Here is a 24,676-nt window from a genome sequence, read left to right as displayed (position 1 = left end):
CATAATTGCATAAATCCACTAATGTCGACATGCACGCCAGTTACCTTCCGACGTCGCTCCTCGTTTAAGCTTGCAGATTTGTTCCGCACCATCACATGTGATACGTCAGCCCAACCAGTTTCCTTCCGCTCACTCAGTGGAAGGGGTCACCGGCATGAAATTGTATAAACCAATGCTTCTTCTATGGAGCACGCCGTCTTGCATTTTGGTGAACTTGCATCCAAGTGGGGAGGAAGAGACGAGACCATCCCGATGCTCTTCAGCTGATGGAAGGATGAGAAACGCCCAGCAAGTGACATGACACAATCACAGTCCCACTAGGTGATTATTCCTGGGCTCGGACCAAATCTCTCTTCTTCCGCCTCGCCATTCTCACAGCCATGGCACCCGACGCGTATACTTTGGAACAGGTAATGGCTGTAGCCAGGTCTCACCCATTCTACGAGAGAACCATCACATACCCCCCTGACCCGGCAACGGTTGCACAGCTACGAGACTCCAAATCCAGCCGGGGTGACGAGGCTCTTCTGAAGACGCAAAAGCTGATTTGTAAGAAGGACCTGTACGTTGTAGAAGCGAGACCCGTAACGCTTGCGCCATGCTAACGTGCTGCATCCGGCTCGGCCGTGAATAATCCAGGTACGAGGTGATTCAGCGGCTGGTCAATGATGTCGATCCCAAGAACACCTACCGCCAGGGCGTTTACACCAGCATTACCGGTGGCGGGCATGGAGGCACACCACTCTTCTTCGCGACTGATGTCGCTGAAAACCGGAGACACAGAGCCACGTTTGGCCGATTCCTCAGGGCAACAGGAGTAATCGACCCCAGCGACTGGGTTCTATCGACTCACTGCGCAGGCGACTTGTACCGGTAAATCATGCCCTTGGGGGACTCGATAAGCGATTGCGCTCCCTCTCTCCCCCCCCAGTGACAGCCTCATAGAGCCGAGAATTCCGCGGGTGGAAAGAAGAACTATCAGAACTATCAAAGGGCTAACACTGTCCGTCTCAGATCCTTGGATCTCATGCTAGAAGTTTGTGAAAACGCCGGCGCAACCGCACTGGCAGGGGGCAATTTCATGTCCCCAGCCGCCGTCGTTCGGCTCCTGATGAGCTACCACGTCAACGTGCTGGCCGGTGATGGGAGTCAGATCATCCAGGTAGTGCATCACATATCGACCCTTTCTCCGGAGAAGCGACAACATGTCAGACTAGACAAGATCATCTACACGTCCGAGGTCCTCTCCGCCGCTCAGCGGCTGCATATCAGGGAGACGCTGGGGAATCGTGTCAAGATCGGCTCCGTCCTGGGCAGCGCGGAAGCCGGTCCTTGGGCCGTCAGCAACCCAGACATAACCGGTCAAGAGGCGACGACAAGTACCGTCGACTTTATCTACGACACAAGACACATGCTGGTCGAGATCTTGCCGGCATCTTGCGCCGAGGATCCGGCAGACACAGACGAGCTCCCGGATGGTGAGACGGGCATCATTGTCCAGACCTCGTTGTGCCGGCTGCGCAATCCTCTCGTGAGGTACATGACGGGCGACGTTGGGTCTCTTCACGCGCTCCCTGAGTGCGCACGCGCCGTGGTGTCGGAAGCGGACTGGCCACACCTCAGGATCCTTCGCCTTGAAGGCCGCGATGGTCGCTTTGGCTTCACGTGGGACGGTATATGCTTCGAATTCGAAGACTTGGCCGCCGTTTTGAACCAGGAAGAGTATGGCGTGCTTCAGTGGCAGGTCGTTTTGTACAAGATGCAGTCGTCCCAAGAGGCGGGACTTGAGGTTCGTCTGCTTTGCTCGTCAGCGGCAGGGGAGGCGCGTCTCGATGACAGGATACGACACTTCTTCAACGTGTACGCGTCAAATAAGCACCGTTTCGGAATCGTCCGTGTTGAAAACTTGGATGGGTTTGAGAGGAGTGCAACGGGGAGAAAGGTGATGAAGTTCATAGATAGATTTAGCTAGATCCCAACGCCACAGCCAACCATTACATACCACCGCATGGAGCACTCCACACAAACCGGGCCTTTTATCAAGCTGTTGCAAAGGGATTGGATTGGAGGCTCGCCCAGAAACTCACCAAGAGAAGGGTGAGCGAGCGCGCTGAACCCGATGGCAATGTGGAGGAAAAGAATCCCGTAGTCCCTGGCCCATGTGCCCTTTTCCTCACCTAACAATATCAGTCTGTGGGAATACGTGTGTACTTGATCCTGAACTGGACATATGTACGGAGTACGGAGTAGAGCAGTTTTTGGCTGCCTCCCTGCCTCCCTGCTGGGGGACCCAATCTGTGAAAGATGTCATTTCTCGTTATAAGCAGGTCAATAAACAGGGCTTTTAGGGCAATGAATTCAAAGACTATTCCTTACGGAGTACACCCCCGCCAAGACGCACGTAACAGCAGATAGGTATGTAGAGGCATTAAGGTTGAAGTTGTCTCAAACATTATGCTTGCGGCCCTGTGCCCACATACCAGGCAAATGTCTTTGATTTGTCTCTCGTGAAAACCATGGCACTTCACATCGAGCAAAGTAGAGCATGACCAGTTTCTGAACGCGAAGCATGGATCCAGCAGTCTGGGCTGCCGAGCGCAAAGAGACGAGAAGGCCCAACTTTCAAGCAGAGCCGTGAGCCTCGCAAGTCCAGACAAACATTGTAAATGGATCTTGTGGACAATCATACCCCTCGAAGTTGAAGATGATTTCGAACGGCCCTGGTGATATGCACTCCAAGCCAGGCGAAGGGCGAGGAGGACACACAAGCACAGCAGCTGCCTCCTACAGCTCGCGGCTGTAATCACAGCCTCTGTTGTCACCCTCATCCCGCTGGGCCTGGCATATGTAAATTTTCCCCTTGTCGCTCTTGTGAAAGACTATATCCGCGCTAGCCCTCGAGGGCTACATTGACAATGTGCCCAAGACGGCAATTGAGGACGACACGCAAGTCTTCCTCACTCACCTGACAAGCTCATCACACGTCCCATGGTTGCAGCACACGGATGTGAAGAATACTCAAAAGGCCAGCTCCGAGACTTGTCCAACCACCTCAACGGACTAAGCCACATCGACATTTGACATCATAGGAAAACACACACGGCGCTACAAACGACACCTTGCTTGTACTCGTCGATGACCACGGCCTCTCCCTGCCCGGAACCGGCGCCATATGGCCCTACGTGCCCAACATTGGACACTTTCAAGTCCTGCTGGTGTTTTGTCACCCCAGCCTCCCTGACACTCCAGTGAGCTCAATCTCAGTAGTAGAAGCGAGGATATTCCGACGTCGAGGCCGATCCGTACGAGCTGCGCCATTGTCATCCTGTCTTTTGACTTTGATGAATTCTCGAGTTTGATAGAGCAGAAGTTGGCCTTGAGGCTGCCATGTGGGTTGGAGCCCACCTTTGAGACTCGGTGGTGGGTGAATGAGTGCGCGGCGGTGACGGTATACCGAGTGACGTGAAGGGAAATTCTAAAGCGCACGGCAAATACCAGACCAGTTGACATTTGAATGAATGCCAATCGGGACGGCTCATTGTGTCCAGGGGGCGTGAGCCTGCGACAAAGAGGGATTGAGCCAATAGGATCTAGTTCCTTAGCTCCTCTATACTCATCCTGCGCACCACGGCGGCAACGATAGATTTGGCTTCTAGCCAGTCCTCTTCCTCGTAAATTTTGAGATCGAAGCAGGTCATGAAGGACATAGAATCGCCGTACGTCTGGTTCACGAAATTCAGCTCCTCCTCTGACAAGAGGTGCTCGGCCAGCTTTCTTGGCCCCGTGACATAAGTGCCCACGTTGAGGTAGCCCAGCATCTGATCTCGACTGCGGCTCGCTAGTATTTCAGGATCTACAAGCTCGTGTCCGTCCATGTGCTCCTCTAACTCATCCTTGCGTATACCATATTCATCGAGATAATACGCGTCATCGTCATCGTCGCCGTCACTCTCGAAACAAATGTCCTCCGCCAGGGCCTGTGCTTCGATACCATTGTCTTCGTTGTCAAGGTCAAGATCCATGTGGGACATGAACAGAGACGAGTTCCCACGGTCACGGTTAATGTAGTACAGTTGTCGTTTGGTAAAAAGACGGTCAACAGCAGGGGGCTTGCAGTGGTCCTCACAGGCCTGCCAGTCTTCGTCATCTTGGTGATACAAATCAGCAAACTTGGAAGCAATACCTGAGTCAATCATCCTCCATGTAGTGATTGAAGCAGAGGTTCTCCATGAATGACGCAGAGTCGGCCCAGTCATTGTTGACATATTCGAGCTCTTTGGGAGGGAAATAGAGATTCGCAGCCTGTCGTCTCTCCCTGTGCCGTACAAGTGTTTCCCGTGTCGAATCTATCTTGCTGGTATTGGACTTTTCGCCGCCCAAGGACCGACTATCGGGCGTTGAGATGGAGGCCCTTTCTTGCCGGTATTTGCACTCAAGATACCTCTCCTGTTCACCTAAGGGCCAGTCGTCGCGCATCTCGATTCTCCAACATCATTGCCGAATGCGACATGAGCCGGGGTGGCCCTGCTCGAGGGCCAACGATGTAACCACTGAGTTTTACAAAGTACATGTAGGACGCGTCCCCAGACCTAGAGAGTTGAGAAGAGCAGCTGTTTTTGCCCTTTTTTCGACTGATAAGCTGAGCGGCAACTTTTGCAGTAGGCGCACAGACTTGGAGGTAGAAGTCGTCCGAAATGACGTCGCCAATGACATTGACGCCACCCGCTGGCACATGAAGGACATTGCGTAGCCGTAGGATACCGTGAGACCCTGGCCCTTTGGTTGTGAGTGAATTTTCCACGGTGAGGCAGACCGTGCCGATACCCACGACCTCGGACCATCGCCCAAGACTATATATGGCTAGGGAAATTGACATCATCGTCACCGAACCATCTTCTGTCCCTCGCAATACTAGCTAGGTGGTAAGGATTCTGCTGCCCGTTTCATGTGTGGGACAAAAAAGCTTTGGGGGCAAGCATTGGAGCGCGCGACGGCAACTTACTGGGCATTGGATAGAGTAGAGTCGAGACAAGCCAGTCTGGACCGGGGAGGGGATCCTCTTTCTCGATTTCAGCCATGACTGCTGGGCAAAGAGATGCAGAAGCCGTTCCTTCGAGCTTCTGCACAAGTTTGATACCCGCCCCCCCGCCCCCCTCTCTTTTCCGGGACAAGTATATGGATCATGAATAAATTGTTAGCATCAGAATGGCGACATGCGTGTTCCTCAATAGCACATAGAGTATGTATCCAAAAGTAGTATGGTAGAGAAAAGGAGGAGTTGTGCTTTATTGATGCTTGCACGTTCACTTACGCCTACCCCTCTGCCTGAACGGGGGTGCCTGAGACATCCATCCAAAGAAACAAATAAATTAGGTGAATAACTTTGTGCAATCATTTGCTACCCTGTATTAACCTGGCGAGGCATTGCCGTCACGAGGCAACATACTTACATTCGCACGAGGAATCGAAAGAATTGAAAGGAGTTGGCTGCAGGGCATTTCTCGCTCTGTGTTCCAGACTAGGCTAATAATGTATATTTTGTCTTTTGTATTTTTGCATTGTCGTCATAATCTATGGCTTTGCCTCCAACTCCTGTGGTATGAGATATGTGTTCTTTTGCATCCAATGAATTCCTCCACTATCCGTGACTCCTGCTTCCACGCATCGACCTGCACAGACGGTGGTAGGCATAGTAATATTGCGTTCTCTATTCTGGCCTGTGCACCGCAGCCCTTGCCCTCCTCTTCTACCGCCTATTCTTCAAAAGACCTTGTAAATATGACGAGAACCCCTTCTTATCTGTGGACGTCGTCAATGATCGTAAAAACTCATCTCCATTGATACCCAGGGTGGGAAATAGCCCGGTTTGCAAATCCTGGATAAATACATCCCCTGTCTTGGTATAAATGGTTTGCTCGAGCCCAGCAATCTCGGTCAGCACCTGCTTTGTCTGAGCATCCTGCGCCGGACGGAAGCTGGGATTGCGCATGACTTCCCAGCAAACAGAGTGAAATCTATCGAGCATGAAGCGATCGAAGCCGGGAATTGCTGGTGCAGGGCTTGCAGTTGGTGCGACGGGATTTTGTGAGATTGTGGCGACATCCGGTCCGCCCCAAATGGCAGAGATTCGTGCCATGAGAGTAAATGCCAGCCGACTTGGACCTATGTTGCCATCCAGAGTCTTGGCCAACTCGGTTATAGACGAAATCATTGGCTCAAAGAAGCCCTGGTTAGCTTCACTGATGAGCACGCCGTCTAGACCATTGTTCAGGATAATTTGTAGGAAGGACAGATACTCGCGTCTCAGCTCGGCTAGTTGTATCTCATCGTCAGTACCTGAAATGGGCTCGGATAGCCCACCAAAAATTCGCTGCAGTAACGGGGTCAGCAGAACATTGAGAACGTCGTAAATTTCTGCCTTGAAACCAAACACCACCTGGTCAAGCAAACGCAGGAACATGGCCATCTCATCTTTTGATGAACTCTGCGAGAGTAGTCCCTCAATCCACTGGGGAAGCTGTGGAAGAACCGCGGAGCCAAGGACCCCAAGGAGTTTTGAGAAGGCTGATCGGCAAGCTGTGCGGATTTCGGCGGATGAGTTCAGCTGGTTGAGGGCAATCAAAATCGCTTCGGCGGCTCTGGAAAACTCGTCCGAAACAGCCTTGGCAGGCGGAGGATGGTGGCTGGTGGCGGCAGATCCAGGACTCCAGTCCGAAAATCCATGCGCAAGCGTGCCAAGTGCCATCACAATGTGATGAATCTGAAGAACAGCCTGTGCATCGCCAGACTTGGCTCGTGGGAGATGCACCTCCATGTCTTGGAAAAGGGGATCCATGACCGATCGTGCATACATAGCCTGTTTGTCAGCCGGGGTGCTATGGGTTGAAGAGATACAGCCAATTGCCTCAAAGAGATACAGCTGGCTATTGAACAAGGCATCTGCAGAGTGGTCCGACTCGTCAGATGACATGTCATCATCGGCATCCTCCCCGGGAACTTCCGCCTTGATGGGCAAAAGATCACCGATAGAATGAATAACAGTCTCGGCCACGTTTCCAACCTGGCTGCGTAGTTGCTTGATGAAACGATGAAAGAGGTACCAGGATCGGGTCTTGATACGAACATGATCGTGGTGAACCAGTCGCACGAAATTCTCCAAAACTTGTGGAATGTAGTCTGGGTGGCTTTCGAAAACGATGCAATAGCGGACACATATTTCCATGTACTGCAGAAGAATTGCGGGATGAGAGAAGTTGGCAATACCTTAAGGGGTGGAAGAATTAGAATGGGTCACGTTTTCAGCAAAAGCAAAGAGGCATGAACTTACCGGATCCAACCATCTTTTGCATCATTACCACGAGCCTATCAGATGCTTCTGTAGATGGCTGATTTTTCGTGCCCAGACCTTGGTTTGGCAACGCTAGCTCTCCGAATAAGTACATCTCGTATAGTGCTAGATCAAGATCTCTCCAGTCCATCTCGGACCCGCGCTGGTCCAAGGTCTGGAAAGTGCTGGCGACGAGGTTGCTGAGCATGTTCATATACAGCTGCTGGTCGATGGCCGCAATAGTCTTCTGCAAGTTTTGTAACTTCCTCCGCAGTTCCTGAAACTCTGCCTCGTCCGTTTGCTCGTCCTCGTTTCCCCATGTGGAGGTTTCATCGTATCGCATTTTCCGAATGATGGCATCCAAAATTGGAGCCAACATGCTAGAGTAGTCCTGGGGTAACTGGCCAAGCTTGCGAAGAAAGGTAAGGAGGTCCGTAAGCGCGGGAATGATGGTCGAGCAGACTTCGTCGTATTCGTCCGAGAAGAGTCGTAGAAGGAATGGGAGGAAGCTATGAAGGTGCTGCTTAGCTCTCTCTCTTGACTCCTCACCAATATGATTGTCGTCAAGTGCCTTGACGATGTCTGACGTGACGGTGTTGACGAGCTTTGCAACAGCCTCGGCAAGATCCGTATCGTACTTTGAGGTTCCCTTGTGAGTGCTCAAGGGAGCGCTGGCAATGAGCTGTCCAACAATGTCTTGTAGGTTGAGAAATGAAATTAGCTCCATCTTGTCGGCCGAGCGCATCTTCTTGCCGCAAATCTCCGTCAAAGTGTCAATGGCTGCATCTCGAACCTTGTCCTCGCCTCCCCCACTCGTGGTGCGGCCGACAAGTGGCAGCAGCAGGTTGATCATGTCTTGGCTCACGACGAGAGAGATATCCATCCAGCTTACCCACTTGCCAATGACTTTCAGCACTAACTCTACGACGGCATCGTTGTCGCCGTACTTGTTGAGAATTTGCTTCCAAGACTCGGCAACCTTGTGCACATCTTGGGCTCTCAGCTGATCCTTGAGCTCGGTGTTTCTCTTGGCATCGTTACTCTGTCGAGACAACAACATATCGGCAATTTCGTCGTGAATCGAGGACAGGATTCTCAGGTAGAAGAGAACGCCGCTAACGCTGTCCCGATTACTTGGGAGTCCTGTCAGCCCCCAAAAGTCGTCAAGAAAGCTTTGCCATCCATCCTGGTAAAGAAAGACGAAGAGATAGGTTAATGTTTGCGTAAGCTTGTTCTGAAGTGACGCTGGGTCCGGCTCCTGCTGAGCATCGGGGCCATAGCTCTGGCGGACGTATTGGAGCAGCGTATATTTCAAGTACGATAAGCTTTCAGCATCAAGTCCCTGGGTATGAACGGCATAGTTTACGACCTCGAGACAGACCATTCGGACCACTTCGGACGACCGCGGAGCTCTGGAGAAGAGATTCGTACATGCTTGCCAGCCTTGAGGGTCGGATCGTAGTTGATTGAGATATTCAAAGGCCTGTTCTTTCACGGACTGATTGGATGTGGGGTTCGATAAGATTTCGACAGCATTCTCGACCTGGAGACACCTCGAAGAGAAGCTCATGGTCAGTAAAGAAGATCACGCAGGAAGAGCAGCCTGAAATTTTGAAAATCTTGAGTGATTGCGAACAAAACGACATCCCTAGGCAGGCAGGAAGCAGACTCGACGATGTCGGAGGTCAGACCGGCCAAGTGGCGGGGCGGTTGGACAATGATGCAAAAAGTGACGATGCGGGCAGACATGTCAGCCACCTACCTGTGCCTCCATGATGGCAGCAGAGCGCAGTTCCTGCCTCTAAGGGCCAGGAGCGATGGAGATTTTCTTGTTTGAGGGAGTGAGCGCTGCTATAATTCGGGCAGCCTTGTGTACACAACATGCGGCATGCTTAGGGAGGTTGGGTGACAACAAGGCTACCGTGGAGTCATCTAGATGCCTGGGTCAAGTGAGGAGCAGTCAGGCGGCTGATCCAGCACGGACGTGAAGCACCGGGATACAAGCCGCAGACCGACGACGGGTGTATCACCAGATTCACCTCTCCAGAGTAACCAGACGGCCTTGAGGTCGATGTGTGCGGCTTTATCTGCTGTGCACAAAAGTCGGTGCAGTTCTCGCGTGCTGATGTGGGGAATTTTTTGCCATCAACGGCAGCGGAAGATGTTCGGGCAAATCTGTGTGACGGGAGTGTTGTGCGTAGAAAAGGGCTACTGTGCAGCAGGTGGCAGATTGGCGTGCGTTGCACAGTATGAAGTGATAAAACACCAACACATCCATTCTCTTGGTCACTGACTAGAAAAAGAAAATAAGGGTAAGATAAAAGGATTATTTTTTTGAATTAGTTATTATTATTATTATTTTATATAAATAATTATGCAAGCATCATTCAAGCACTACATTAGGTAACATAATGTCACGTAATACGCCATGAGTACACGCCTCGCGATTCGTCGAGTTTAAAAAAAAAAAAGAACCAACAAACAAACAGATACCATGCGTTAGTTTAGCCTCATCCAGGAGGGAGGAAAAAAGGATTTAAAAAAACAATTGATGCTAACCCTTTGCCAGCTGCTATGCTGTGGTCACTCTTCGACAATATCGACGCATCAATACGTACGTACCTCTACATCCATCCCCCTTTTACTCGACAATACAATCGTATGCAGAGTGTCAACGCGTGAGTCATCGATCGGACTTGCCTTTAAAACAACAAGTCGGGGCTATTCATCTAGAGGGTTCAAATTAGAAGCTAGCCAGCAAAGCTACCAACTACGACCTCTCTGTTCAATTGAACAGTGTCCTTTCCGACGTGTGAGACTACCTGTACAAAGGCTTCAACACTTTAGATAGATTCAATCAAGGACAAGACTGCATTCATACAATCCATAGCTGCCAATCGTGGCGCGTAGAAGCAAGAGCCGAATTTCACGATAGAATGCGCATGGTACCTCTGCGCCAAGTGATGACTACCTCATCAACTCGTTCGACAGCGGATATTGTCCTGTATGAAACCATGTCGTGGCAGGCTATCGGTAGGAAGAATGACGACGTTGAAGCATCAAGGGGGATAGCGTATAGTAAGGCTGGTATAGCTCGAATCCAAAAGAGGTAAGCTTCTGGAAGATACAACCTCGGACAGGCCCAGGTTACCGTACTGTGGTGATGAGAACTTGGCCTCCCACTATTCAACGCCACGGTAGGATATGGTAGCTGGGACGCCGTCCACGTTTCCTCCATCTTTCGGTGATAGCCCATCCTTCGCGCACATCAGACTCACCAGTAACCCACGCCATATAGGAGCTTGGTTTGAACTTGTGTATCTCGGGGTGCAGCACGCATCATGGAAACCGTCTGAACAGGAGAGTAGGAGTCAGCGGTGCTGCAGTTTGTATTTCACGGCAGGCACCCATGGTGTAACAAGGACATGCGCCATGTGAGTTTGATGAGCCTGTTCATAGCCGTGCCACGACACCAAGTTTCACGCTTAGAGCGATTGACTGTTACTTCTGAACCGTGGGACCGAGGAATGTTGAACCGGAATGTAGCCCGGTGACAATGCAAGGCCAACACTCTGGGTGGGAAAGAAAAAAAAAAATTGGAATTCAGACGCGACCAGCTTCATTGTTTATTTGGCGAAATACAAACTATTAATTCTGAATTCGTAGGATCAAGGTCACCAACTGCCGTGGGTGTTGAGGATTGTTCTGTGATATGGATGCACATGCCTGGACTCGCTTAGTACCCGTTAAGTTACGAACTAAATATGCAACGGGAGATTTTGCTTCCAAGTCGGGCCATCAAAATTCCTGGAAAGTCGACTTCTGATGGCGGGCTTAGTCTCAGTACTATACACAAGACACGGACTACTTCTACATGCCTGATTGAATTGCTGGAACATCTCCCAGAATGACCATCACGTTACTAAACTCAAAAGCAACAGTAGTTTTAGTACTAGGAGAAGAGTAGCTCCTTTTGCGGAGATGTCTGACAGCACAACGCCCCGGTGCGGCCATGGATCTGTCGGCGGAGTGTCCTGCGATGTAATTCTCGGGTCGAGTGTGCGTGATAGCTTGGAGATTAGCAGGGTATTTGCAAATACGAGGTTAGACGAAGCTGCCGACAGAGTAGCGGGCGATTTTCGATGTTTCGTGTTTAGCCCAAATGTTGGTTTTTCATTTCAACAAAGTTGTGGCTATTGTCACGTAAAGAGCGTCTTGGCAAGGATTCCCTCACGATTGGAAACCGCTCTGTTGCTCCGTCAGAGTCCGTGACTCCTTCGTCGCTACTCAGACTAGAGGGTCCACGATATTGTCGGATTTTGGACTAGCTCTGGGCAACCAATCAGATTCGCACAGCTTGTTTCGACAAAAAGGCGACCTCGCAACCCCCTTGCACCCTGTGGTTCCGTTTCCCGTTTCTCGTCAAATGTTTCACGACAGAGTGTCCTACTGCAGTCAATTGGCTCGCCATCACGTCATTAGCAAGGGCGCCTCTTCGAGTTTGGACCGCCCCAACCTTTCTTGGTGCGACAAACGCGGGCGCGGCATGCACGAGGCTGAGCACCGGGGATCGGCCTTCGAGATGGGACGAACTCGTGCTGTTTGTTTCGTGAGAGACATGATAGTACCTCACTGATTCACTCCGTAATACTGGGAAGCGCGAAGTAATACGGAGTAACCAGACCACGCAGTGCATGATGCCTAGGACGTCCGCCACCGTGATGTTGTATGAGAAATCTCACCCATGTTCCTCTGCAGACATACCCGCGCCTCTGTTGTACGCGAAAAAGCTACGGAGAGATATATTGCTCTCTCCAATCCATGCCGACAAGTTGGGGGTAATGATCGGAGCACAGGTGTTAACATAAAAAATGTGATGCCACATGACTCCGTACCGTGTAGCAGCTGGGCCTTATTATTGTGACAACAGGGCTGCAGCCCCAAGTCTACCCAGTAAGTTACTCTGTAGTACGGAGTACTCAATCCGTACCGCGATACGGAGTAGATGGCCCAAAAATAGGCCTCCTCCCTGGATTGTACAGCATACTGGTATTACAGCGCCGTGCCGAGGGGAATATTCGACTCCACGCGTGAGATTACCGACCAATGGAACCCACTAGCATCACGGCATTAAAGCACGTCGCGGGTTGTCGCTCTCATTCCAGAATTGGGCCCGCGTAGCGGGACTCGGCGGAAGAGCTCATTGATACATACCGCAAGGCGGGAGCGTTGGCCGGAAAAAGAGGAGATTGGAGAAGTGGCAAAATAATGCAATGAGCAGTGAGGGAAACAAAATGTCCAAACAGCCAAACGACGCACGAGCACGGCCATAATTGACAGTTTAGTCCAGCGTTTTAAGTGGGTGGATGTAGATCTGTCTGGTCTGTTCCTGCATTAGCGTAGAAGGAGGGGCGCAAATTTCTCTACAGAAAGGGGTCAACTACTACTCCGTACTGGTACCAGTACAAACAAACACGCAAGCGCAACCAGTAGCTCCTTCCTGCTTGGCCGGCTATGTGCGCGTAAACCCAAAACCGACACATGCCAGCACCGTCTGCTATTATGCGCGATGCTGGCGTCTCCGTCACAGCTTCGTGTGAGATGTCATGTCACCAGACGCTTTATGCGCTTCATTGAATATTCTGCTTGGCCCAAAGATGTCCTCAGCTGGACAAGCTGGACAAGAAGCATTGAGCTGATGAATATCTACCTAGGTAGGTAGGCATGTCGACGAAATTCTACTCCCTACCTGCGGGGCATTGCCATGCTACTCCTACCTTTCACCGCCGAGAACATCAAGTTTCATAGACTTGACCCAATCGGCAGGTATGGCTATATCCGTACTCCGTACTTTCGTGAAAAACAACCGCGATAACCTTTTGCCTAAGCTTCCCACCAAAGAACTTCGAACTGGACACGCTTAGCCTCCTGGCCAGCCTTAGACAAGATACTACAACACACAACTGTGAGGGAACGAAAGACAATAGGTGAGACCTGCAGCCGCTGCCGCAGAAACATACATGCGGTATAAGTCTTCTCTGCGTCTTGTCTACTGTTTGTGCCCAAATGTTTCCCTGTCATGCACAAATTAATCACTCTGGGGTGTAACTTTCTAATTTCACCCAGTATCATGCGGCATCAATAAAGACTGTTCCATCGAACGCGAACGACGACAGTGTACAGAAGTACCATTGACCTCGATTAGCCACCATGCTACTTCGTATCTGGAGAGTATAATGGCGGTCAAGCTGGCCCCGTCGCCACTCAGCAATGTATCGCCTTATTTTCTCTCCCCTTTTCCGTGGACACAATTTCCCGGGTTTAGTGAAGAAGCACGGTCCAAATCTTGGTCTCGGTCACACTCTTGTCCAAACAAGCATTGGGACGACACGCTATGGGACCAAGCCCAAAGATCCAACCGAGATTGGGTGAGACGTCTCTGAACTAACCGCCGGTTCTGTGCTGATAGATGATAGAACCCTCACTGAAGCGCGGTGTGTCGATGGGGTATCGTTCCATCAGCGACCTTTGTCCAAGTTGGGCTCCGAGATGAAGATTGCCCTGGAGCAGGTCGTCTTGGACCTGTGCAGGAACTAAGCCAGCCAGGTGCCGCGCTGGCATACTTGCCTTGCAACCACTCCGTCACGCGCCCAGGCTCGTTTGGGGCACTCACTGGCTCGTCTTTTTCGCTGACGGCGTGGATTCGACTAGGATGCAGCAAGGATTCGGAGGGTGATGGCAGCCCTGAGCGACCAACCAAGGCATGGAGTCACGTATGTACCCATCAGCGTCTGGAAGGCGGAGTACTCGTAGTACATGGAACGGCGGCCTACCCATGAATGCAAGTGGAGGTGTGGCGCGCTCCATATTGGCCTCCACCAAACGCATTGTGTGAGGCTGCTGCCAACCCCTGAATAGGATCCATGAAGACTGGTGTCGCGCAATTTCCCGGGCCAAGCAAGATTCGCCGGTGCAGAATGAGTCCAAGTTGGCCATGCAATGTAATTGATATGCTATTCGAACGACTGGGGACTGGACTGTGAGTTCGGAGCTTGAAGTAACCAGGAGGCGATGTGAGCGGGCCTAGGCCATGGAAAAACTGGTGGGAGGAGTTGCTTGTCGATTGACGTATTAATATCCTCCCATCCTCCAGCCGGGTATCACATCTTCTCTCTCTTTCTTTCCAGCCAGAAAAGCCACTTCTCTCAAAGCATCGCTTTTGACTCGTCTTGACTTCGGTCGTCCATTCTTTCAACGCTCTATCAAGCCCTCAGCTTTCCCTGTCGCTCTTTAATACCTATTTTTCGTTCTTCACGAATCAATCCGCCAAGATGCGTTTCACTGCTGCTGCCGCTGCCCTTATGGCTGGTTCCGCCATCGCTGGCGATGTGTCCACCGACTACACCACCCAGTTGGTCACCATCACCGCCTGCCCTGAGACCGTCACCGACTGCCCTGCCCGCTCTACTCAGGTCCAGACCTCAGTGGTTCCCTTGACCACTTCTACCGTCTACTCTACCAAGGTCCACACCATCACGTCGTGCGCTCCCCAGGTCACCAACTGCCCGGCTCACAGCACCATCGTCTCTACCGAGACCGTTGCTGTCTCCACCACCGTCTGCCCTGTCGGTCCTCCCACCTCTGTGCCTGTTCCCGGACACTGGAACAGCACTGGCGTCGTTGTCCCTCCTCCCGCCAGCTCGCACGTCGTGCCTCCCGCCGCCTCTGGCCCTGCCGCCTCTGGCCCTGCCGCCTCTGGCCCTGCTCCCTCTGGCCCTGCTCCCTCTGGGCCTGCTGCTCCCTCTGGCCCTGCTACCAAGGTGCCTCCTCCCGCCGCCTCCACCAACTCCCCCGTGACCACCCAGGCTCCTCCCGCCTGCCCTGCTCACTCGGTCACTGCCATCACCAAGAGCTACACTACCGTCTTGACCTCGGTCGAGTACTCTACCATTGAGGTCCCCTGCCCTCCCACTGGCACCGCTCCTCAGGGCACTGGCAAGCCCCCCGTTCCTACCAACCCCGCCAACTCCCCCGCTGGTGGTAACCCCCCTGCCGGTGGCAACCAGACGTAAGTCATAAACAGACTGGACCAATATGTTGAAAATGTCCAAATTGATGCGTAAAGAGCGTTCACGAGGCTAACATGTTCATATCCAGCACTACCCCTCCCCCTGTCACTGCTGGCGCCGCTTCCTTCGCCGGCTCTGCCGTCTTCGCTGCCGTCGCCGGTATTGCCGCTTTCGTCCTTGCTTAAATCTTTTCTTTCGACTACATAGGTTGAAGCCTGAAGGCTTACGGCAATATTTTACGACTGGCATTTCCGGATCTTTGTTGGACATGTACAGAGTGTAACTTAGATTCACTGAATATTACTAGCATTTCTTTTTACGGCAACAAAACACGCGCAGGGTCACTTCATGTATTTAATATTCTAATCGTACTGGGTGGGCGTACGGGGAGGGCCATCTCCCAAGAGGAGAGGCGCTTCGCCTGGATGTCTTGCTTTTCTGAACACAACCCCCTTTTCTGGACTCGATATGAATGTCAAAAGGAATATGGACAAGTTGTGTCGGCAGTGTGTGAACCTCTGACAGTCAGGTCTCAACCTCAAACCCGGATATGCAAGCCCACGACAAAAGCAAGAGCAGAATACAGCAGGGAGAAGAAGTGTGGCAGGATGTCGAAACTCCCAATCCCACATTGTAGTTGTAGAACAATAGCATTGATGCTCACGCCGCCGCCCCTTACTCAGTCTCATCTCGCGTGTAACGTCCCCAATGCCACAACAGGCTAGACATTGTTTGTCTTGGCCATCAACCCAGTCAAGCGGAAATTGCGACGATGCCGCCTGTAGACAGGATTCTTCACCACCCCCTATTTGATTGGTCCAAGCGCCCAGCTGACAAGCACAGGTGCGTGGCTCCGCCAATCAAAGCGCACGCCTGTCCCTTTTGGGAAACTCTCCACAGGGATACATGGGAGAAACCTGCCCGCGCGGCATGGTGCATAACAATAGTAATAAGGATGCAGAGGGGACGGACAAACGCCTGTGCCTCTTCCCGCAAAAGATCATTTGGCCGCGCCTCGCGTTTGGTGAAATTGCATGGATGGTGAGGGGGTTTCTCGACACGGCTTTTATTTGCATTGATTGCGGCACCGTGTCGGGTTTGGGGGCTGCCAGATCCTTTTCGCGCATGGCGTTGCTAGGTGGTACTGAGCTTATTTCACAGACCAGCTTAGCGTCTCTGAGGAGGTGCCTGTACTTGGACACCAAGTCCGTTTGTTGTCGGATGTTTTGACCCCGTCTGGTGCCCTTGTTTTTTTTTTTTTTTTTTTTCGTGCAGACCTGGGCTGTTTGTCGTTGGCACAGGCCTAGGTGCTCGGGGTACATCCGTACCTGGATTGCAAGTCCTACGGCGTCGGCATGGAGAGCAATCAACTCTCAAGGGCCACCATAGCCACCAGTTGACACCACATTGTGGCTGGGCACGGGTCCCAGTGCTTGCAACGTTGAGAGCGGCGCCAAAGTTGCCGGCCAGCACCAACTGCGCGGTGCGGAATTGGCCGCAGGCACTGCTTCTGTCAAAAGACCAGACGCCATTTGGAGTCCGGTCAATTCGTTGATGAATATACAAGAGTGACTACCACCATCACCGTTGGCATACAAACTCAACTCGACCGTTTCCCAAAACCGCCATGTAACGGTTGTAGAGGGAGTCGCGAAAGGTTGTTACATGTACCTTGTCTAGTAAGCTTATATGGGCGCCCAAGGCTTAAGCTTCCTTTGAGTTTAGATGTCCCACACCAGATCCTAGAGCAGCACTATCAGAGCTGCGAAAGGGTATGGTTCTTCTAGACACTGGCCAAGAGGGAGGCTCCCATCACGTCAAACTTGAACTTCAGTCATTGCAATAGCTTTGCGACTATATTGTTTCGAATCCTTACACTGCTCGATATTTCGCCTCTGGCAATGCGTGCCACGACCTTGATGTGTGCTCTGCCAGAGCAATATTCGCTGCCTTGTCCTATTATGACTGTGTATTGTATGGCTTGCCAATACGGTCACAGCAGTCTCAAAAGCTCGCTAGATCTGGCCGTCCGCGAAATGCTTTCCGAATTCGATGAATTGAGTTTGGCTGGATGAAAGAGGACAAGTCAGACTCGGCATGGACCACACCATGGAGCGTAGCCCACGTCATTATATATCCCAGACCTCGACGCAGTCCGTCTTTTGTTCCATGCATCTTATAGTCTTGTGTCCTTGTTAAAATCACCATCGCCAAACAAATAAATTAGATTCGACTGGTTACGCCTGCACTTGTCGCGGCGTGCTACAGCCAAGCCATGACAAGCAAATCACATGATAAAAGCACCAAGAGTCAAATTTAGGAAAGAGAAAAAAAAGACCCGATTCAGATTACAGATTTCAAGAATAAAGCTCTCATTTCTTACCCCCACGAACTCAAAGCGTCACGGTTGTTTCCGGCACTTTAGCCGCGGATCCATCCAACCTCACCCTTACACCGTTATGGAGCGTAACAATCCTTATATAAGCACCTGGGTATTCAAATAAGTTAAAAAAATTACAAATAACTTAATAACTACTTTCAATAATTACATATTATAAGTTATACTACTCCGTAGTGCTAGTACTAGTATACATAAAGTATACAGTATTACAAAGATACCTTTGAATATTCTCTACAATATTAATATTGACATAATTTATAAATTAACCCGGACCCACATATCCGCCCACGACATTGAGAACTTCTCCAAGGCGAGGACAAAAGTCTGCCCCGCGTCAACCGCGACCATTGTCAAGCTCGCGGCCTGTCATCACCGCCTCGACCAACTCGCCATACATTGGTGCTTCCTACGCGCAGACGCACCAAGCTCGTGCAAATTATTGCTTCTAGTGCCTGCACGAAAACGCTTCTCGCAGACGTCCTCTCCCCAGGCCGCCTTCATCCTCCTCGCCCACTAGACCGCTTTTCATCACCATGGAGGAGCAGCTCGTGCAGCTCCTCGCCAACATCCAGCTGCCGGACCAGGGGCCCCGACAACAGGCTGAGATCGAGCTTAAGCGTGCCCGGACGAACCCTGCGTTTCCCGTTTCCTTGGCCAAGATTGCCTCTCATGCCTCGGTCAGCACCGGTGTCCGCCAGGCTGCCTTGACCTCTCTGAGGCAGTTCATCGAGGGCAACTGGGCTATTGGAGACCAGGACGACGAACCTATAATCCCCATCGACGATGACACGAGAGCTATCCTGAGGCAGTCTCTTCTTGATTTGGCGCTGAGCCAAGAGGAGGATCGAAAGGTCAAGATCTCGGCAAGGTACATTCATATGCCAATACAGCCCCGCTCCCTTCTAGACCCTTTTCACCCCTTCGATGGAAGAGAAACAAGTTGGTAACTAAACGCTGGCATCAATAGTTACGCAGTGGGCAAGATCGCCATTCATGACTTCCCCGAGCAATGGCCCAACTTGCTGCCTACCGTTCTGAGTACGATTCCATCCGGCACCGATGCCCAGCTCCACGGAGCTCTGCGAGTCCTCGGTGACCTCGTCGATGAGAGCTTGAGCGAGGATCAATTCTTTTCCATGGCTCGGGATATTGCCAAGACCCTGACAGATGTCGCCCTCAATGAGAACCGGAAGCCCATGCTCCGAGCCCTCGCCATTTCCGTCTTCCGATCCTGCTTCGATTTGATGAACATGGTTAAAGACGATCACTCCAAGGAAGTCAAGGCATTTGCTGAAGAGCTGCTTGCTCAATGGAACCCGTTCTTTGTCAATGTTCTCAAGAGCCGTCTACCAGACGCTGACGTGAGCACGGGTACCCAACCTGACAGCTGGAACCACATAGTTGCCCTTAAGCTGCAGGTCGTCAAGACTCTGCTTCGCATTCGCAGAGTCTTCCCAAACCTACTGCTTCCCCAGAGCACTACCTTCTTTAGCGCCGTTTGGGAGGAATTGAACCTTTTGCAGACACCACATGAAGAGCTCTACATCAAGACCAACGCTCAGGGCCGCCTCGAGGACTCTGATAACCTTCCATACACTCTGGATTTCCTGATCCTGGAAGAGCTCGACTTCCTCAACCAGTGCTTCCGCTCCCCTCCCGTCAAGGCGGAACTGGATGGCCACTTACAAGCCCATGCTTCCGCCCAGGATGTGCCCTGGATGGTCGAGATTATGAGAATGCTGGTCAGCTACTCTCGGGTTACCCAAGAAGAAGAGGAACTGTGGGACATCGATTGCTCCTTGTACCTGGCCGAAGAGACGTCAGTTACGGCAAACTACACTGCTAGAACTGCCGCCGGTGACTTGCTGATCAAGATGGGAGAGTGGTTCAATGAAAAAGCCGTTGATGGTCTGTTTGGATTCACAAAGTCGCTGTTTCCCGGCGACGGATCCTTGTGGAGAAGCCAGGAATCCGCCCTTTTCCTCTTTACGATGCTTCTGAGTGACTTCCAGGATCTTAGTAAGACCATCCCTGACGCTGTTGCTAGCGCCTATCTCGAATTGGTTGATTTCACCATCAACAAGCCCGATGAGCCTTTGCTTCGCGCTCGTGGCTACCTCGTCGCAGGCATCATTGGCCGCTCTTTCCAGACTCCTCTCGCTCTCTTGGATCGCATGGTTCATGCCATCACAAATGAGGAGTCAGAAGTTGTCCAAGTTGCCTGTATCAAGGCTGTTGAGGGCTTGATTAACTCCGGTCGAGTAGGCGCCGATCGCCAGGTGGCAATCATCACCGCTATACAATCCTACATGAACGAAAAGGACCCTGCTGAAATGGAAGAGGCGGACGAACTCCTTGTCGTCCTTGCTGAGACACTCCGTTCGGCCATTAGTCTGGATACCAAGATTGCTCTTTCAAGCGAAATTCAATCCACCGACCTGCTGTTCATGCTTGCCAAGCTTGGCGCCAGCAACTTCCAGGTTACCATGATAATTTCAGAGTCCTTTGAGGATATTGTTGCCAGCCTCTCAGACAGTGCTTCGTTCAGCGCTCTTTGCGCTCGTACTCTGCCTACGCTCACCGGTGCCTTTGATGTTGCTAGTGTGACTGAAGACGACCCTCTTGTCACAGTCGCCACCGAACTGCTTGTTGTTTTGGCCGAAAATGGGTCAGAGCCACTCCCTGCGGGGTTTGTGGCCACCATCTTCCCCAAGTTGAACCGTCTCTTGATGGAGTCGGAGGAAGGCGAAGTCCTTCGACCTGGTTCTGAAATTGTCAAGTGGGTTCTCTCTCATGATCATCAGCAGGTTTTCAATTGGCAAGATGCAAATGGCCGATCTGGCCTCGAGGTTTGCTTGCACATCATTGACCGTCTGCTCGGCCCCTCTATAGAGGATAACTCTGCATCCGAAGTAGGTGGACTGGCTGCGGAACTCGTTGAGAAGGCTGGTCAGGAGCGTCTTGGTCCGTTTCTGCCTCAGCTTTTGCAGGCTGTCGCCAATCGACTTGCATCCGCTCAAGCTGCTGCCTTCATCCAGTCTTTGATCTTGGTCTTTGCCCGGCTTTCTCTGAACGGCGCTCAAGATGTCGTCGAGTTCCTAAGCCAGATTCAGATCAACGGGGACAGCGGACTGCAGATTGTTATGGCGAAGTGGCTTGAGAACTCGGTTAGCTTTGCAGGCTATGATGAAATCAGACAAAAGTGCGAGGACTGCTCACTCTACTTGATTGTACTTGCCCAGATAATGCTGACCCTTGTTTAGTGTCATTGCCCTTTCGAAGCTCTATGCGCTCAACGACTCCCGCCTCGCCCAGATTCAGGTCAAGGGTGACTTAATTGTAGGCGCCGATGATGGCAAGATTAAGACTCGGTCACGCGCGAAGCAGAGTATGTATCTTGAATCACGTCTTTGATCCATTTGTCCACCTCGAGGAGCTTACTAACCACACGGCTTGAACTAGACCCCGATCAATACACAATCATCCCTGCTCCCCTGAAGATCGTCAAGGTCCTGATCGAAGAGCTTGCATCCGCCGCCGGTGCAGGTGCGGCTGCCAGCACTGCAGCTGCCGCCGTTGCTGCCGCCGAGTTTGACGAAGACAACGATGAAGACGGCTGGGAGGACGACGACGATACCCTCGACCTTGGCCTGGCTGCTACCAAGGCTGATCTCATGACCTTCATGGAAGGCGGCCCCCAGCGACGACCAGACGATGAGACTCACTCATACCTGACGGAGTTCTTTGTCCGATGCGGCCGCGAGAACATTGCCAACTTCCAGGAGTGGTACAACATGCTTTCCGAAGACGAAAAGACTAGGCTTAACCTCGTTGCCAACTCTGCAGGCTAGATTAGCAAGGAAGCTCTGTGATGAAGAAGAAAGATTAACGAAGAAAGATGATCACACGCTTGAGACGGTTGCATTTATCACGACTGCTGAAACGTTATCACGACTTGCTTGTTGTTGCCTGTGTGGAATTGAATGATACACTTGAGAATAAAATGGACGGGATAGAATGGAGAGCTGCTGGACTAGGTGTAGAGAGATTAAAAAATTCATAGATAGCACAACTTGGGGACAGACTCTTGAGGTGAGAGAAAAGGATATAGTAATAAAGCCACTGCCCTCTACACAGTATCTGGTCGATGATGAATTAGGCTGTGATTCCCGGAATTAGGTTCAAAAAATTGATGTTAACTTTTTAACCCTAGTTAGTATATGCTTTACTAACTTAAAGTGGGAATATTACTATGTATCGTCTTACAGTGATTTTTTTAGGCTTTTCCACTTTCGTACACGAGAGCGTTAGACTTTCTGTTTAAGAGATATATCTCTGCTGGCCCTGACTTGTCAAGTTGTGTGTTATTTAATAACCACTTATATAATGGGAAAAATTATCGTGAGCCTTAAATTATTATCGCTGTTATTCGATTAGTAAGCTCATTTTATTTAAAGAAGAATATCGGTTACCCTAATTATAGAAATTAGCGCGAAGCTGCTACTAACCTTCTACTAATTTCTTTTTAAAAGTTTTCACGTAAATCTTAGTAATAAAGCCTTTTACAGGTATTAAAGTTACCTTTATTAACTTAATATATTATAAGTAAAGATAAATAAAGGTTTATGTAAAATATTAGGTCTTTACTTAAATTTATGTATTATATCCAGCTAATTTAAGTTTAGCGCTTATATTATACTAAATTATGCGTCAAAATTGAGGTTAAAAGATTGACCCCAATTCCGGGAGTCACAGCCTTAGTGGCAAAGTACCGAATATGTTTCGTAAATCGTAACAATCATTAATTATTCATGGCGGTACTAATCGTATTTCAACCTAATCTTACAGTTTTTGCGAGTCAGGCGATACTTTGTGATCAAAGTGTCGCCGGCGGGGGCATCGCACACTATTCACTCCGTACCCTTCTTCTGGGTTTCACGGCAATCTCAGATAATATGTCCTCCGCCAAAGCCTCCAGATCCGCTAAAGGGGCCGCTGCCTGGTCCTTGGCCTGGCCCGGGGAATCTCGGCGTGCCGCCTGGCCCGACAGGATCCCATCGCGCACCGGGGGGGGCTTGCGGATCGTAGCCCCCATAATCGCCGTTGCCGCCCTGGCCGGTAAACAGGGGGTCGTCAAATGTTGGGTGCATCCCGCTGGGTGCTACCGGACGTGGCAGGCCGCCCGGGACGAACGAGCCTCGAAGAGGATCATGCGGCCCCAGCCCCGGGGGGTTCAAGTCGTCGTGGCCGATATTGAATGGGTGTCGGCCGCCGGGCATGGCTATCGGGTTGCCGCGGGGCGGCCGATTTATCTCGTATTCGTCCTCGAACCCAGGAGGCGGGAAGTCGCCCACGGGAGCTCCAGGCCGGGGCCTAGCCATCTGGGGAAGGGGCCCAGGAGGGTGGTAAGGAATATTCGGCTCGACAGACGGATCGAACGGACGCTGGGGGTTCCGCCGTTCCTGGCCCCGGCGTTCCGAACGAGCTGCTTCCTCGGCGTCTTCTGTCTCAACGTAGCCTTCGCTCTGGAGCTTTGGGATGAGCTTCTGGACGATTTTGACCTTGAGGTCATTCAGTAAATCTGCGGCAGACCCTCGTCAGCATGCTGCACTGTGTACGCAACGGTGGCTCTAGGCTCTATCCACGTAGGGGGGTAGCCAAACGTGAATCGCCGTACCGGATATTGCCTCTCCCGAGACAAACACGTTGCGCAGCTTCTCGACCAGGTCGGAGCGGTCTTCTTGCCCTTCAGTCATGGTTATGCGCACAGGGAGAGCCGCCGAGTTGACAATGTCGCGCACGGTGCGCTCGAACCGGTGGATGTTTTCGTCGCCAACGGCCAGGCCGCGGACTTCGACTTTGGCACCCATTCGGTCGATCCGGAACACAAAGTCCATCGAGGACTGTTTGTGTTTGTAGACGAAACTGAGGGAGCCGAAGCCAGAGTTCCATTTGGGCGGGAGGCGAGGCGCAAGGGACTCGCAGTCGGCTACGCGCGTCGCAAAACCAGCTTGGTTAGCAGATGTTGACGGCAGCGCCTACCTGACGGGCGGATTCGCTGGATGCTCTACACTTACGTATTACTTTATCTTGGTCGAACCCGCGGAGTCGGAAGCCAAGAGCGGCCAGGTATGCATGGACGAGCAAGGCGATGGCTTCATAGGAGCTCGCCAGGTCGGAGCTGTCGTCGGCCTGTTGGTGTGTTGGTAGGGCGTCGGCCATGCCCTGTAGCACGGCCGAGGTGCCGAGTATCGATGCCATGGCGATGGTTGGCCGTCGGAGAACTCTGATGGATGGTGATGGTAGTGGATATCGAAGAATTAGCAGAGGCGCCGTGTCACGCTGGGAGCTCGGAAGCTTGAGAGCTGGAAGCCTGGACTAGAAGAGGTGGGCAAAAAAGGTGGGCAAAGGCAAGGGCGGGGTCGATTCGACCCAGTTGCCAGCAGAAACCCCAGAGTGGCGTCATTGTCTGGCTGCCTGCAACGGTCCAGCGACTCCAGCCCTATAAGTGGGGACCGTTCCATGATGTAGTACTACTTGCCTACCTACCCTAGATACCTAGTAGGTAGTAGGTGTATCCAGGCGTGCAGTCGGCATTTCTGGTGACGGCAAAAGTCTCACGGGACAGGTAGTAGCGACGTCTCCGTGCTTCCACCGTGTACATTATTACATACGTCCTACATGATTCATTACACGATGCGTTTTTACAATCTGGCTCCAGGTGAAATGCTAGAGCTACTCAAATGGGCATATTATCCCTTAGAGTCTACCATTAGTGTGACTGCGTCTGTTCTGTCTATTTTAACATACGTTGGCCTCCTTTCCCCACTGCACCTTTGAAGCTACCGATGAAGCTACATTACCTTTGATTGAGAGAAT

General features: G+C 51.5%; 6 protein-coding genes across 7 annotated transcripts; 3 read left to right on the top strand and 3 right to left on the bottom strand.

Annotated features, from left to right (window-relative positions):
* Window positions 1-115: 115 nt before the first annotated feature.
* J3458_007009 (uncharacterized protein) lies at window positions 116-3,958 on the top strand. Its single transcript, XM_007808571.2, has 3 exons — window positions 116-562; window positions 640-873; window positions 1,015-3,958. Exons 1-3 carry the CDS (start codon window positions 381-383, stop codon window positions 1,970-1,972), a joined length of 1,374 nt encoding a protein of 457 aa, XP_007806762.2. The 5' UTR covers window positions 116-380; the 3' UTR covers window positions 1,973-3,958.
* Window positions 2,724-4,651, bottom strand: J3458_007008 (uncharacterized protein). The gene has a single exon (XM_066119156.1). It carries the CDS (start codon window positions 4,263-4,265, stop codon window positions 3,591-3,593), a length of 675 nt encoding a protein of 224 aa, XP_065975792.1. The 5' UTR covers window positions 4,266-4,651; the 3' UTR covers window positions 2,724-3,590.
* Window positions 4,652-5,401: 750 nt separating this feature from the next.
* LOS1_1 (pre-tRNA nuclear export protein) lies at window positions 5,402-9,640 on the bottom strand. 2 transcript variants are annotated; one of them, XM_066119155.1, is made up of 3 exons: window positions 9,090-9,640; window positions 7,328-8,870; window positions 5,402-7,263 (listed from the first exon to the last, which is right to left on the bottom strand). In XM_066119155.1, the coding sequence occupies exons 1-3, from the start codon at window positions 9,099-9,101 to the stop codon at window positions 5,747-5,749; spliced, it is 3,072 nt and encodes a 1,023-aa protein (XP_065975791.1). In that variant the 5' UTR covers window positions 9,102-9,640; the 3' UTR covers window positions 5,402-5,746. The 2 variants fall into 2 exon arrangements, with proteins under 2 accessions (XP_065975791.1, XP_007806763.2); XM_007808572.2 differs by having other exon boundaries at window positions 7,328-9,640.
* A 4,754-nt stretch (window positions 9,641-14,394) lies between these two features.
* Window positions 14,395-15,411, top strand: J3458_007006 (uncharacterized protein). Its single transcript, XM_007808573.2, has one exon. The coding sequence runs from the start codon at window positions 14,659-14,661 to the stop codon at window positions 15,397-15,399; it is 741 nt and encodes a 246-aa protein (XP_007806764.2). The 5' UTR covers window positions 14,395-14,658; the 3' UTR covers window positions 15,400-15,411.
* A 2,735-nt stretch (window positions 15,412-18,146) lies between these two features.
* Window positions 18,147-22,003, top strand: J3458_007005 (uncharacterized protein). The gene is made up of 4 exons (XM_007808574.2): window positions 18,147-18,665; window positions 18,765-20,999; window positions 21,061-21,185; window positions 21,260-22,003. The coding sequence occupies exons 1-4, from the start codon at window positions 18,331-18,333 to the stop codon at window positions 21,646-21,648; spliced, it is 3,084 nt and encodes a 1,027-aa protein (XP_007806765.1). The 5' UTR covers window positions 18,147-18,330; the 3' UTR covers window positions 21,649-22,003.
* Window positions 22,004-22,582: 579 nt separating this feature from the next.
* J3458_007004 (uncharacterized protein) lies at window positions 22,583-24,173 on the bottom strand. The gene is made up of 3 exons (XM_007808575.2): window positions 23,875-24,173; window positions 23,475-23,786; window positions 22,583-23,378 (listed from the first exon to the last, which is right to left on the bottom strand). Exons 1-3 carry the CDS (start codon window positions 24,056-24,058, stop codon window positions 22,744-22,746), a joined length of 1,131 nt encoding a protein of 376 aa, XP_007806766.1. The 5' UTR covers window positions 24,059-24,173; the 3' UTR covers window positions 22,583-22,743.
* Window positions 24,174-24,676: the final 503 nt, after the last annotated feature.

Source organism: Metarhizium acridum (assembly GCF_019434415.1).
Source record: "Metarhizium acridum strain ARSEF 324 chromosome Unknown scaffold_72, whole genome shotgun sequence".
Lineage (NCBI taxonomy): Eukaryota > Fungi > Ascomycota > Sordariomycetes > Hypocreales > Clavicipitaceae > Metarhizium > Metarhizium acridum.
This window is presented reverse-complemented; position numbering and strand designations above follow the sequence as displayed.